This window comes from Drosophila navojoa, chromosome 5, assembly GCF_054131105.1.
Source record: "Drosophila navojoa isolate 15081-1374.11 chromosome 5, UAZ_NAV_1.0, whole genome shotgun sequence".
Lineage (NCBI taxonomy): Eukaryota > Metazoa > Arthropoda > Insecta > Diptera > Drosophilidae > Drosophila > Drosophila navojoa.
This window is the reverse complement of record NC_142893.1, coordinates 8,684,818-8,700,000: the sequence shown is the minus strand read 5'-3', so window position 1 is coordinate 8,700,000 and position 15,183 is coordinate 8,684,818. Positions and strand designations below refer to the sequence as shown.

At 40.7% G+C, this 15,183-nt stretch overlaps 4 protein-coding genes across 4 annotated transcripts in view; 2 read left to right on the top strand and 2 right to left on the bottom strand.

Annotated features, from left to right (window-relative positions):
* LOC108654956 (thymidylate kinase) overlaps positions 1-15,183 on the top strand; it is a 101,019-nt gene that overhangs the window by 6,944 nt on the left and 78,892 nt on the right. The window lies entirely within an intron of this gene.
* LOC108654929 (uncharacterized) lies at positions 5,148-12,165 on the top strand. Its single transcript, XM_018106541.3, has 3 exons — positions 5,148-5,511; positions 10,580-11,011; positions 11,068-12,165. The coding sequence occupies exons 1-3, from the start codon at positions 5,507-5,509 to the stop codon at positions 11,897-11,899; spliced, it is 1,269 nt and encodes a 422-aa protein (XP_017962030.2). The 5' UTR covers positions 5,148-5,506; the 3' UTR covers positions 11,900-12,165.
* On the bottom strand, positions 12,072-13,903 carry eIF2Bgamma (eukaryotic translation initiation factor 2B subunit gamma). Its single transcript, XM_018106540.3, has 5 exons — positions 13,644-13,903; positions 13,427-13,574; positions 13,007-13,367; positions 12,798-12,938; positions 12,072-12,738 (listed from the first exon to the last, which is right to left on the bottom strand). Exons 1-5 carry the CDS (start codon positions 13,798-13,800, stop codon positions 12,172-12,174), a joined length of 1,374 nt encoding a protein of 457 aa, XP_017962029.1. The 5' UTR covers positions 13,801-13,903; the 3' UTR covers positions 12,072-12,171.
* Vha36-1 (V-type proton ATPase subunit Vha36-1) lies at positions 14,039-15,172 on the bottom strand. The gene has a single exon (XM_018106543.3). It carries the CDS (start codon positions 15,045-15,047, stop codon positions 14,307-14,309), a length of 741 nt encoding a protein of 246 aa, XP_017962032.1. The 5' UTR covers positions 15,048-15,172; the 3' UTR covers positions 14,039-14,306.

Below are 15,183 nucleotides of genomic sequence, written 5' to 3'. Positions count from 1 at the left end.
CCCCAGGCGTTGCAATTGATATTGAATTGTACAATAATATAGTGTAATGAATGAATGTCGCTATAAAACAGTTGCAAGACATTGATATGAAAACAATTGCATAACTGTTGATGGGGTAAGCTGAATAGAGAGAGAGAGAGAGAGAGAGAGTTAGAGCGAGGGGCTGCTAGCTGACTAGATTAGTTTATATTTGAATAGTGTAACTAGATAAAAGACAAGATAAAATATCATCAATAGCTTAGCTATCGCTCATCATCCAATCAATCAATCAATGATGACAAGATTATGCTAAGAGTAATATATCACGTCGAGATCATAATCAGCTCAGCTGAAAATCTCACATCTACTGTTAATTATCACTACATCATAATCAGCTAACGAGATCATGTCTAAATTTAAATCATATCATAAATTTAAAATTTTTTATTCAATGGCTTTTACTGCCAGCTCGAAGTTTACTTCCTTCCGCCTCAGCTGATAATTATGTGTGAGCCGCTCATGGAAAATTCATTTGCATTTCTTTGAAACGCCCACTCTACTCCCTCTCCCCGCCCGCTCTCTGTGCGCCTGCGCTCTTGGCCAATGTCAAGTTCAAGCCATTTCCGTCAGCACCAAATATTGCAATGGGATTTACGTTGAGCAGAGCCAGCAGAACTTGATAGCTCTTAATAGAAACTGAAATCTTACAAATCATGCGGTTCACAAAGTTCCGGCTGCTGTCCGTTGTTGTTGTTGTTGTTGTTGCTTTTATGGTCTTTAAGCTGGGTCCATTGTTAGACAATGTGAAATGAAAATTCCCCAAGTGCCAAAGCGGCAAGCGCCGGGTGGGAGTGCTGTCAGCTATGAATCTCTTTAATTATCGTAGCACCAAATCGAATCGTAGCACACACCCAGCATAACTAAAGCCCAGCAAACAGCGCACAAATTAGATAAAAATTACTTAATCCAACTGCTAACTGCGTATGAGCATTAAGACTTAATGACCTGACAGACAGAGAGCCAGCGCCCAGAACCTCTAGATTTGAGAAAATATAATTAATTTCGATTCGCCATCCGACGTGCGATAAAACCTTGAACTACGTTGTTGTTTTTTCTACCATTTATTAGAACGTTCACAACTGGAGTTACTTTCGCTTTTTTTGATTACCATAACATAACAGGGGAAACAAGCGCTTGAATCATATTCGTAATTCTTATGAAATACTACGCCACATGTACTGGACCCATCCGAAAGGAAAGGCAAATGACATAACTGGGGGCATTCACGCATTGTCTTCATTATTTCTTTGCTGAATTAACTGGAGCATTGTGGCTAATTAGTTCAAGAAAAAAAAAAAAAAGTTGCTCTCTCTCTAAACAACAGATCTCAACGCTCACCCTATGAAAGCTTAATCACAGCTTAACAAACTTGTTGACTGTTGATAATTAAAATGTTAAACTAACTATTAAAATGTTATCTGCTTGGCATTCAAATATTGGCTTTAACTGTTAAGGCTGTTAAGAATTAACATTACTGTTAGCAGCTATGTTTAAAGTGTTTACATTTCTATGTTAACATTAGTATTTAGACATATGTTAACATTTAGATTTTCCCAATATAAATCCCAAACGTAACCAGGTTACTCAATTGCCTCAGAGTTTTGAGAAAGTTGAGGTTAAAGTTGAGGTTAAAGACAATAACGAAACTTTGGAGACAACATTTATAACAACATAAAAGTGAGTGGAAGGTGTTATAAGGGCTCGATTAAAGCTTGTGCCTGTAGCTTTATATACATGCTAAGTATTACTAGCTAAAAGACGTGGAAGTATTTTTTTTTTCTAGAGAAATATTACATATGAACTAAAAACAAAGAAGTTTACTTTTGACATGATTAAAGGTTTAAATAAATGACCAGAGTAAAGCTGAGAAATCTAAAAAATGAGTAGAGCCACATGCCAATTTTTAATGATTTACATAAATTAAAAAAAATATATATATTAATATCTATTAGGTATTTGTTCAGGTATAGAGTCACTTGCCAATTTTTAATGAGTTACATAAGTTTAATAACATATAAAAACTTCTTAGATAATTTGCAGCCCTTCACATATTTAGTAAGAGTATAAAATCTTCGGCTTAGTTGCACAACAATTGTTTATGTACATATGTATTTATAGTTCCTTTGTTATTATGACCATAATTTCGAGTTGAACCTGACCGTCGCGTCGAGGCACCTAAGCGAACCGCAAGCGCAAGCGCAGTCACAATTACAGTGACAATCACAGTCACAGTCACAGTCACAGTGCCACTCGCCAGTCCCTGTCCCTGTCCCTGTCCGTGTCTCTGACTCTGTCTCTGTGTCTGTCGCAGCTGTGCGACAATCAACAACAACTTCCTCATGTAAACAAGCCACCGTTTAGGCCCGTCCGCGAGCAGCTGCCACAATCGCAAAGTTGGCCACTTGCACTGGTGAAATTTGATTTCGTTTTGTTTTACTCGTGCGACTCTTTTATGAGCGAGCGCAAATGCGATTAAATTTGTTGTTAAGTTTTTGGCACTCGCATTGAAAATTCAAATAATAACGCTGACTAAGCAGCAGCAGCAGCAGCAGCAGTAGGTAGTGCGCGTGTAGATTTATTAATTATGCATGATAATTGAGGCAAAGGGAAAGAAAAATGACGACTACAACCAGCTGGGAACTATTTTGATTGGCTGCAATTATAATTTGCTGCGACTCACTCAATGTGCATGCGGGCTAACAACTTTTATTTGAAGACAAATACATATACACATGTGTGTGTGTGTGTGTGTGTGTGTGTGTGTGTGTGTGTGTGTGTGTGTGTGTGTGTGTGTGTGTGTGTTTGTAGTGGAAAATGCAATAATACAAAAAAAAAAAGAAAAGCTAGCGAAATTATGTGAACTTGTTATATCACCTGGCCAGCGCGCAGGCAACAGCCAAAAGACAAACCAAGCAACAATCAAAGCAAAAGCTGATGGCAAACACTTTTCAAAAATCGCAACAACAACAACAACAACAGCAACAGCAACAAATGCACTTTCTTTGCGTTACGCTTCTTTGCATAGCCTCGTGCATTACCAAATCATTTTAAAGCGTATATCTAATAAATAAATCTATATATATTTATATATATATAAATCATTCTCTCTCTCTCTCTCTCTCTCTCTCTCTCTCTCTCTCTCTCTCTCTCTCTCTCTCTCTCTCTCTCTCTCTCTCTCTCTCTGTTGGCAGCTGCGGTCAGTGTCCATGTCTAGACATTGAACGCAAAGCCAATTGAAATGAAATGCTTGAATGCTGCTGCCCAAGAAAATGCAAGATTTTGAGCTGCAGCTAAATCTTGTGGCAAGTGCAAGCGACGACAAAAGTTCAACAGACGCGCTAGCAGCCTCCTACTCCACCTCCTCCTCCTCCCAGCCGCCTACCGCAGCCAAAACCAAGCGCCTCGCTCACATTTTTAGGCGTTGCAGCAATTGTAAATTAATTCATATTAGCAAAACAAATGCGAGGCTTCACTGTATACATGTAAGTGTGTGTGTGTCTACTCTCTGTCTGTGTGTGTGTGTGTGTTGCTTAGCTTTTAGCATTTCATTGGCGATGAGTTGTTGTGCAGGTTTCGCGGTCTGTGGGAGCATCGCTGCATAAAAAACCGGCGCAAATTATATTCAAGAAAACAAAATATATATATAAAAAGAAAAAAGAAAAAAACAAATCACAACAACTACAGCAGCAGCCATATGTAAATGCAACTGTGTAAAAAGTCGCGTCGCGAAGGCTGAGAAAATCAACACAGCACAAATGTTAATTACGAGAATATCTTTTAACTAGCCAAGCAGATTGCACTTAGCTTACATAAAATATCTGATGGATGCAAAATGCGAAAAGCTCTCAAATTTTTGTGGGTGTGTGAGTGTATAGATTATAAATATATATGTATGTATAATTTGCTCAAATTTGATGTTGCACTTGGCTTACATGTGGTATGCGTGATATTCGATATAAATGCTGAAATTCTAGTTGGACTAGCGCAGCCAGCGCTTAGCCAAGTTTAGTTGGCAGACAAGGGAAATCCAATTGGACATCTCATAAATGCCAATCTGAATCACATACATATATATGTACATACGCGCATTGAGCTTGTAACTGCAGTGCTGGCATTTAATTATTATGTTCATTAGATTTCAATATAGGAAATAAACAGGTAATTAAGTGAAATTAGCTTTAATTAACAACTCACGGACTTAGCTAGTATATACTATAGTGCAATTGTTTATATTTACCTATATAAATACATAGGGCTATAAATATATAAAAAAAATTGTTTTTTGAATTTATTCAGCTAAAAACCACAAAAGTAACCTAATCATTTTTAAAATTAAATATAGTTGCAGTTTTTATTTATTTTTTGCTATTTATAAAAATACAATGCTTCATAATGAAAAATAATGAATTAAAAAAAAAAAAAATTGTATGTAAAATAAATAATAAATAAAATATATAATGTTTAAAATAAAAATATAAATTTTTAAAAATCTGAACTAAAAAATTTAAATCAAATTTAAATTTGAATTATCTTATTTGTTTTCCATATTTTCCCACAGTTTAGAGGACTCGAACAATTAAGAATTATAATATATGTATATAATATATGACTGGTCGTTAAATAGTGCAGCTGTGCTAGAAATAAAATTGAGTTGTTTTACATTTGTTTGCTTTGACTACTCTCGAAAAATGAATGTTAACTGTTTTATCAATTTAATCTAGCAATAAAACCAATTATTAAAGAGAGATCTCAGCAATATTAAAAATTAACTTCTTATAGCATAAAAACAATTACTAAGTGAATTTAAATTTGCTACAAATATGATATCATAATGAATGTTCAGTTTTGAGATATCAATCAGTTTTATATTCTAGTGAATCACTTAAGACTTTTCATGGCTCAGCGTGCTGCATAACAAATGATTGAATATGAATGACAAAAGCAAAAATAAAAGCAAAAGCAAACGACGCAGCCGTTGAGCTGAGCTGAGCTGAGAGATCAGCTAAGAGCGCCGCTAAGAGAGCCGCCTCGCTGCCTGCCACTTGCCACTCGCTACTCGCCAGGCGGCGAGCTCTTGTTTGGTATAAAACATAAACAAGCCAAAGAAAGCCATTCATTTTGTTGTTTGAGCTGGCGCGAAACGTTTGTCCCAGCACCAGTTGAAGTCGAAGCCAACGTCGAAGCAGCCGCACAAGTCAAGCGCTGTGGCATTTAGAGTGCAACATAAAGTGAACACACACAGATACAGATGCAGATGCAAGTACATGTGTAATACACACACACATATATAAATCTGTATATAAACATAAAGTAAACATTGATTGAAGTCGAGACAAAATACGACTCAGTTCGCAGTGTGTGCTAAAGTGCTCAAGTGTGCGTGTGTTTGTGCGAGTGCACAAGAATCGATTGGCTTTTCCTATAAACTACCGTTTGGATACAAACTTAAGGAGTCGCCGCCACAGCAATGCAGTAAGTCGGAATGAATCATAAAGCAAAGACCCCGAAAAGAATTTTCAATGCAGTCGCTGCCTATAATTATGCCAGACAGAAGAGCGGAGCGAGGGACGGGGGCCGTCAGATTTGTGTCGCTTGGCAACCACAAATAAAAAAAAAAACATATTCTTTTCAAATTATTTCAAAACCCATAGAGCATACGTAACTGTAACTGCGCGTTTGTTGTGAGACCTTTTTCTGGCTTTTTCTAGCTATGTGTGTGTGTGTGTGAGTGTGTTTGTGCTTGGCGTGGGAGTTTTGCTTTGTTTTGCTTTGTTTGTCTTAAGTCTTGTTGCCTGCGGCTCAGACTGAATTTGGTTTGGACAGCCGCAGCCGCAGAAACAGTCGGCAGAGCTGGAGCTGGAGCTGGAGCTGAAGCAGAGTTTTTGGACGTCTTTTGAGGCTTTGCCTTGGCTTATTACCTAATCTCATTGTCTGAACGCCTTCTGAGTGCGCAAAAACTACAAAAACACAAAAACAGAAGAAGTAAAGCGTTAAGTAAATAAGCTTGGAAAATGCGCTCACAGCTAAACACAAAAAAAAAAAAAAGCCAAAAAAAAGCGAAACTCTTGCAGCACACTCTGAGTTGTTAGCCTTTGTGTCAATCAGTGGTTTTTAGCGACTGTCCCAGCTGTCCCGCTGACTCATTGCCAGGCCAGGGCCAAGCTCTGCGCTAACTAGAGTGCATTCGCGCTGGTCAGCAAACAGACAAATGGAGTCAAAAGCAGCCAGAGATCAGCGATTCGATAGACGGCGGCAAACAGCGACAGTCAAATTGCATCATTTGTCAGCTTATGACAATCCTTTCTAAAAAGAGGCGTATAAATTACTTGGGCTAACTACGGGTTATTATATAACTGCACTACACCAGCTGCGAAATTGTATCGCTTGCACACATGCGGCGTATACGCAATATTTCAAAAGTCGTCGCGTTTGAAATTACAGTTAGAGCAAACGAACGATTGAACGAACGAGCGTACGCACAGCAATGCGCATGCGTGCCCCGCCAGCCCGTCCGTCCGCCGGCCCGTTAGTCCGCTGGGCGAGGCCTCGTGCGTCCGTTTGCCTCAACTATCAAAAGACATGCCAAATTGTCGACGATTAAATCGGTTTCTTTTTCTTATTATTTAGTTTTTTTAATATTTTTTTTTTACCATTTACCATTTGCCATTTGGCATTTGTTGGGTGTGTATTTAATGCAATAAATATATTTTGGACGCCCCAGCAACGATTTAATGTTTTGCAGATTCCCACAAAACCTCGCGCGAAGGTCGCTCGCAAACTGTAACAAATTGTTTTTGTTGTTGTTTTTCTTTCGATTAAAGCGAAACTGGAAAGAAAATGTTGCACATCAAATTCATTGCCACACGCAATTATCCTCCACATAATTCACATGCTGAAAAATCAACGGCTCGTAAAGAGAGGGCCACAGCGATTCACCACTAAGCAAAAAGAGAGAAAAAAAATGCACGCACATTAAACTTGTTTAATTTGTTGTTGTTGTAATTGTAGCAGTGCAATGTAATTTATTTTGCTTGGATTTTTTTTTTTCGGTTGTGTTTTCCATTTTTTTCGGTGCTGCTAACGAGCGTGCGGCATAATTAACCAATAAAATTAAAGTACATAGCACTCGCGGCTTAAGTGAAAACAAAAGACTTAGGCAACAAACTCAGGTGTTAAATGGCAGCTAATGGCATTGTTGAGCAGGCTCAAAGAAATGAAACACAAAAAAGAAAAACACACAAAAACAATTTGCTTTACTTCAGTTAACTTGAACCAAAATGAAATTTAATTGGGAAATTTAGCAAAATTGTATTCAAATTGAAAAACATTTGTTTGATTAAAAAAAAAAAAGACGTGAACAACAAACTCGATTGTTAAAAAGCAAGCCTAACATATTAGAAACAATTTGCTTCGAACAACTTGCATTGTGAAATAGTTTTAATCGCATTCAAATCGTATAGTGTCTGATCAAATAGAAAGACTTAGGCAACAAACTTGCATGATGCACGATATGAAAAGACTTGAACAACAAACTGGCATGCAAAATATTTCCATAAGCTATCGAAGCTCAATTTGTTCAGCTGATTAAACTGAAATTAAAAGGAAAATAAATAAGGCAAACAAAAGAAATAAATAAAGTTAAAGCCAAAGGAAGCCTTAGAAAAAATTAAATTAATTTTTAAAAATAAAAATCAAGAAAAAATTAAATAGAATTTTTAATAGATTTTTAAAATATATAGCTATTTAATTTTCTATCATTTTCGATGTAAGATAAAACATACATACATATATATCACATCCATATAATCTTCCATTGATACATTTAGTTGTCCTATATTATTATTGCATTGGTCAGTAATTTTCTCAAGCCCCGCATTTAGTCTGAGTGATTCAAGTTTCTATTTCATAATCGATTGAAAACAACATGCCTTATGTCACAGACTTTATACGCCCAGCTTTTAAGGAAATCAAAGCGTATTCAGCTCTTGGCCAAAATAAAAACATTGCTAGAAATTGAATTGGCAGTCAAGAAAAGACACAAGCACACACATACACACACACACACACGCTTAGATTTTCTATATGAATGTGCATAATGAAACCACTTTTGCTGCAATTGCGACTTACGAGTGCGGTTAGAGGCGAAGAGACAAGCAAGCGATAAGCGACAAGCGACATAAGAGACAAGGAGACCAGTGAATAGGCATCCACAGAGACGAGAGACAACGCATCGCTTCTTGGCGTCCATGTGATGTAATGTGGTGCATGTCTGGCATCTGGTTTAGGCATCTGGACTACTAACACCAACAGCGCCGACTGGAGTGGAGTGGAGTAAAATGGAGTGCTCCATTTATGGCAGACAGTGCGGCCACTTTGGCTGTGTGGCATGCAACGCATGATTATGTGGAGCACTAGGAAACGTTTTGCTGGCAACCCAATTTAAAAGAAATTGATGAATCCAGTTAATGACTTAACCAAGGCGGTGTTTCGCCTCTCTCTCTCACTCCTTCTCTGTTGCTCTCGTGCTCTTGCCAATAACTGATGGACCAGGATTAACGTAATCAAACAGTAGCTGCCACAGTAGTGACAATGCAACACGGCAACAGCTGCAGCTGCCGCAAAGTACTTAACTCACTTGCCAAAAGTTCAAAGGTGGCCAACAACAACAACAACAAATTGGCTAAAGGCCAGAAAGACGGTCAGACAGCCAGACAAATTGCCAGCTAGAATTGCTGAAACAAATTGTATGAGCACTACATATATACAGCCTATGTGTGTGTGTGTGTGTGTAGGCAGTGGCCATTACATAAGCGTTCGCATTCGCTTTATTAACATGCCTTAATTAGCGCCGCTTTATAGCCAACGAATCACCATTAGCATTAACATTAACAGCCACTTGGCCTGACACATTGAAAGTAAAAGTTGCGCTTTTCGCCATTGCTCTACTCTCGTACATTTCACATTATTATTATCGCTCATAATATTATTTATGCTTAGCTGTTTCGGCTTTCGATTGTAAATACCTTCGATTCAATTGCACTGCACGCGAGCACGTAACATTGGCCAAGCCGCGGCAGCGTCAAGCGTCAAGCCAACGCCAACTGGCTGCCGGTCAACTGGCTTTGGTAGTTGGCCACAATGCGTAGCTGCCCCGCCGTTGACATTCAGCCAACTTCGAGTGGGTTTTCGCTAAATGGCGCTTAAATTGAACCCGTCGCTGAGAAAAGTGAGCAACTAAAAAAAGAAACAGCAGCTGCAGCACATCTTCATTTTATACCCTATCCCAGGGGACGATTGCCAAAAATATAAATACAAGTTATGCGCCTTAAAAGGGTATTCAAACAGTTGGTTATGTAGGCTAACACAGAATATGCCTTGGGGGAGATGAAAATTAAAAAGAATAACTATAAATTTATGCAACTTTTGATATTTATAATTTATAAATCTGAGCTATGTCTAAGCAAACGAAGGTTGAAAAGAAGTAAAGAACAATAATATGAAAGAAATCTGGCAATGAATATAATACATAATCTATTGTATATACAACCCTAGACTAATTTTGATTATTCAATGACTTGAATATTTTATAATTGAATCAATCAATACAATATAACATATGAATAGACAGCACAACGTCTCTTGTTGGGGTTCTTCAATTACTTAAAGATTTGATATAAGAATTAAATAAAATTTTCCTTAAAAATAAAATGAAATAAATATAAAATATTTGAACACGAATTTGCTGAAAAAAAAAAGATTGTGCAAACAAAAATGATGCTCAAGTTGTCTAAGAAATGCAAAGCTAAGCTTCCACAATAATGTTAATCCATTATAAAAAGAAATTACTACGATAATGTGAATCCATTATAAACAACAGTTGACTACTTGCGTCAAATCAAGATTTGCTTTGCAAAGTAATTAAACAAGAAAAATGAATACTTACTTTGGCAGAGATTAGAGAATATGCTATATCATGACAATATGATATGATAATTTATCATCTGCCAATTAGGAGCTCTTAAGCACACTTCACATAGAGCATTCCAGCGACGACTTTTGGCCATCGGCATTTCAACAGTGCAACTAACTGCACTTCTTAGTCCCGTAGCTTGACGACTGCCGAGAGTCCCAGCTCCGCATACCCTCAATCTTTTAGCTGTGATGCGATTACCTTATAACTAGTTTCTGTGCTGCTGCGGCTGCTGGTGTCTTGGTGTCTTGCATAACGCGTCGCTGGGCTGCCGCAGTTGTTGCCTTCTTTGGCTGCAATTTGGCGGCATCTTCGCTGCATCTTCTGCTTTTTTTTTTTTGTGCTCTCTGCGCCTTTGTTGGTGTCTCGCGGCAAAAGGTTCGCGTAAAATCAAATATTTTTCCCGCGTTTTGCGCATTGAGGTTGCCACAAAAGTTTCCCATATCATAAAGTCTTACTTATTGATGGCATGACTTGGCTAATCTGATTGCTATTGCCAATTCCCATTTCTTCTCATTGTATATACATATATGTGTGTGTGTGTGTATATCTTTGTGTTGTATTTTGCAGACGCAATCGATGCCTGACGTTGGTCCTAGTGGCATTGGGCCTGTGTGCCTGTGCACATGCTGCCGCAACGGGTGCCCCCACAGCGACGGCCACCACGGAGAAGCCGAAAGGCTTCTCGGCACGCTCCCTGGATGTGAGCGCCAGCGGCGATGACGATGACGAATTCGAGACGCAGGCACAGACACATCTGGCCTATCGGCAGCAACAGCAGCAGCAGCGGCCCCTGTACGAGTACAGCGAGGAGGATCAGGAGGAGGCGCCGCGTCAGGTGTACATCAATCGCAACAATGGCAAGCAGCAGAGCAACTATCTGAAGAAGCAGCCGCTGAGCCGCGAGGAGAGCGAGGAGGAGGAGGAGGAAGTCGAAGAGCCCGATCGTCTCTCCACACTGCTCAGCAAATCCTCCTTCAGCTGCACAGATCGTAACTCTGGGTGAGCACAGCGACAACTCTCCTAATTAGCAATTTCATTAATTCGAATCTCCGCAGCTACTATGCCGATGAGTCGCTGAACTGTGAGGTCTTCCACTACTGCCAGGAGAGCCAGAAGCATTCGTGGATCTGCCCCGAGGGCTTCACCTTCCATCAGATCCACTTGATTTGCATGCCCCCATCGCACGACAACATCTGCAAGCAGTCCTCCAAGTACCATATTGTCAACGACTATCTCTACAAGCCCATCAATCTGCAGGAGCATCAGAGCAAGCCGAACGTCACGCTGCGCTACTCCGAGCGCTATTTCCCCGAGAACTATTACGAGCATGAGCGCTACGACGACGAGGAGGAGGAGCTGCCCGCACCCCGTCCACGCATTCAGCATCAGCAGCAGCAGCAGCAGCAGCACCGTCAAGCGATTGCCTACCAGTCGCAGCCACAGCCGCAGCCACAGCACGCGCCCCAAGTACGCGTTCAATACCAACAGCCTCAGCAACAGCAACAGCAGCAGCAGCAGCAGCATCATCATCAGCAGCAGCAACAGCAGGTTGTTACACAGATCAGACACCAGCCGCAGCCCACAACCATTGCCTATAGGAAGCCGTTGCCCACGACAACCATACAGCCGCAGATTCAGCCACAGCTGCAATTGCATCAACTGCAGCAACAGCATCATCAGAGGCCGCAGACACTGGCGCCCACAGTGACACCGGCGCCGTATCGTTTCTTCACTGCCTCGCCGCTTCAGCATCTGCAGCAGCAGCAGGTCTATCGTACTCCAGAAGAGATTAACATATCGCTGCAGCAGCGTCGGCCCCAGGTATTCATTGCTTCCACAACGCCCCGCTACTACGAGGATGAGTACCTGTACGAGCGAAGGAAGTGAACGTGAGAACCGAAGCAGCTGCTGTTCCAGCTGACCAGCTGAGCAAATGAGCAGCTCAATGTAAACAGTCTTGTCGTTCCACGCCTTGTATGAGTTACCCTCTAGGCTTAAGCTGCGCCCACTTATCTTGTATATGCTATAACAACTATATAGTCCCAAAATTTAGCGCGAGTTTTATGTACCTTATTTGTAATATTTAATGTCCTGCTAGAAGAATCCGCCTTCTAACTCATTTCGATAATAAAGTACGCAACGTTTTAAGTTAAGCATCTTCATTGTATATCAATTTCCATGTATTGATCAGCATTGGAGAGCTGCATGGCTTGGCTCTTGGTGCCCTCCTCCACGACATAGTTGGGTCCGACCAGACAGTTATTTAGCACCGAGCCACTCTTCACATGCGCACGATGTCCAATGATGCAGTTGTTGATATTGCAGCCCTCGTCCACAATGGCATTTGCCATGATGATCGAGTTGGTTACAATATTCTTCGGACTCACAACACAATTGGCACCAAAGACGCTGCAGTTGAGCGAGGTCTTCTCCGAGAGCTTGGCGTTGTCCGCCACAATGATATCCTTGGTCTGTGTCGACTTGACCACAGCACCAGGTGCAATTAGCGGATGCGAGTCGCCGCATAGCTCCGTCCAAATGCCCGACAGCTTGCGATTGATGGCCAGAAAGCTGAGCGTTGTATTAACGCGCACTCCAATCGCCTCCTTTGGCGCTTGCACTGCAAAGCAGCGCACGACGTCGCCGTGGTAGGGTATATGCGACAGCGATTGATTGAACAGCGAGGTCTGTGTCAGTTTCTGATCCAGCGCCGTGTGCGTTACATACTTCATATAAATGACATATTGATAGCGGCTTACAAACGAAAAGAGTATCATCAACTCACGTGCAAAATATTATCCTCATTTTTGGTGGCAACACCCAAATCGGAGGTAGTATCCGGCAATGTTTTTGTCGACCGCCTAGCATGCTGTTTGCGAATGAGATGTGGCAGAAACTCGCCTTTGAATGTTGAAATTTTCTCTTTCTGCATGAAATTAAATAATTGATTGCAAATTTAAAATATTTGAATAACAGATTTTTCTCTTGCCATACCCTGTGCAGATAATTGATCACCCATTTCTTTAGCACATAGATGTGCGCATCCAGCAGTCGCCCATAAACGTCCAGTTGTCCCTTGTTCTTGAGCAGATGACGCTGAATGTTAAGCGTATCCTCACAGTCGCTGGCAGCAAAAACAAATGCCAAACGCTGCGTGGCTGTATGAATGCCAATCATATCGCGCTCTGGCTTGTGCTTTGTCTTGGGACCAGGCATAATGACGTCTGACTCGAAGCCGCTCTTGAAGAGTAACATAGCCAGCGAAGCATCATCGGCTCGAAACTTGTTAATCAGCGGATATAAACTGACATTTGTAACAATATCACAGCTAACAACCAAGAAATCCGATTTGATTCTGAAAGCGAATAGTATATATTGTATATTATAAATAAATAGTTCGTATTAATCATTTACTTGTCGTATATGTAGCGCAGGCTGTCGGCTGTGCCAAAATCGCTGTCACTTGGCACTGTCGCATAGTCGATTTTCACTTTAAGGTGCGTGTGCTCCAGTGCCACCTGTATCTCTAATTTATCCTGTTCTTGCACCACAACAATTACCTCTGCAGAAAAAAATAACATAAGAACTTCACTCGAGTTAAATTATTATTTGCATTATTGATATTGATCACCTGTAAAGTTATGCCTGCTTAGCATATTGAGTGGATACCATATGAGAGGATATGGACCCACGGGCAGCAAACACTTGGGCGCATCGCCAAGCACTTCGGGCAGACGTGTGCCGCGGCCCGCAGCTAAAACTACAGCTTGAAATTCGGAATTTGTCATTTTTTATGCCAGCACAATATTCAAGAGTATTTAAAATTGCCAACACGCTTGAGCGACGACGAAACAGCTGTTCGAGCAGCTGCTGGCGTTGACCAACACTGTTGCCCATGGGACATATGTTGCTGTCACATGACTGCATTTGCATTGTTTTTGCAATTGTATAAATCTAGTCAGATGACCCATTTTTTCCATTGAGACTCCCACAATTTTATGCACTTTTCAGTAGAAATTATAACAATTTTAGAACAACAAAAGACTTTAATGTATGATTTGAGTGCTACATAACTACAAAATTGGAATACATACATTTTTCTTATTGGAATTAGACTATATACTTTAAGCTTACAAAGTTTGCCAGTAGCTACATTTTACATACAATAAGTTTTTGTTTGGGATTTTCTTTTGCGGTTTAAAAATGGAAACAGAACAAATATTTTTTCTTGAAGTTTAACAATAACATATTGCTGGAATACACACACACACGTAAACACGTATGGGATTAATACTTAGAAGAGAACATCATCATCGCCCTCATCGAGTATGTTCGCTTGCTGACGGACATCGATGCCCTGTTCAAGAAGCTCTGCTTTCTTGGCATCTGCCTTCTGGCGGGCTTCACGCTTCTTGTCCTGAATCTTTTTCAAGCGGTAGAACTCCTCACGCTCAAGCTCATCCAGCTCCGAGATGATGTACGCCAACGTACGATCGATACGAGGTATGATGACATGCTCAATGGCGTTGACACGACGATTCGTGATCTTGATAACCTCGTCGAGGGTGACAAAGGAGGTCTGGAGCGAAGCCAGCTCAACGAGTAGCTTGACGGCGCTCTGGTAATTCTTTTTCAATTTGGCCAGCTGTTGTCCACCACGGGCCAGACCAGCCAGCTCATAAGTATCAGCGCCATCCTGATAAGACTCGAACACGGGCAGCGTAACACCAGCGACGTTGTCTTTCTTGGTACGTATCTTGATTTGGGCTTTGGTCACGTTTTGCAGCACCACCTGATTGATGTCGCCCGATGTGAACTTGGCTTCAGCCAGCGAGAAGGCGGCCTCTTTCATAACATCGCCCATCAAAGTTTTCGTCTCGATGATTTTGCCAAGAATCATACGGAAGCGCATTTGCAATGCATCAGCTTTTTTCTTCAACAGGCCATGACCTTTCTGAGCACCCGCAAGACGGGCCTTCATTAACATTTGGGCGCCACGAGACGGGAAAATCGGTAATCTATCTTTTCCAGACATTTTCGTATAATTTTAATATTTGTACGGGGTTATTCACTCGATTTTTCTTTACTGCGCACCACAAATTTTAACACACCCGTCGAAGAACACTGAAAAACTCCAACTGGACTGGATAAACACAGTGTTGACTAAGCCT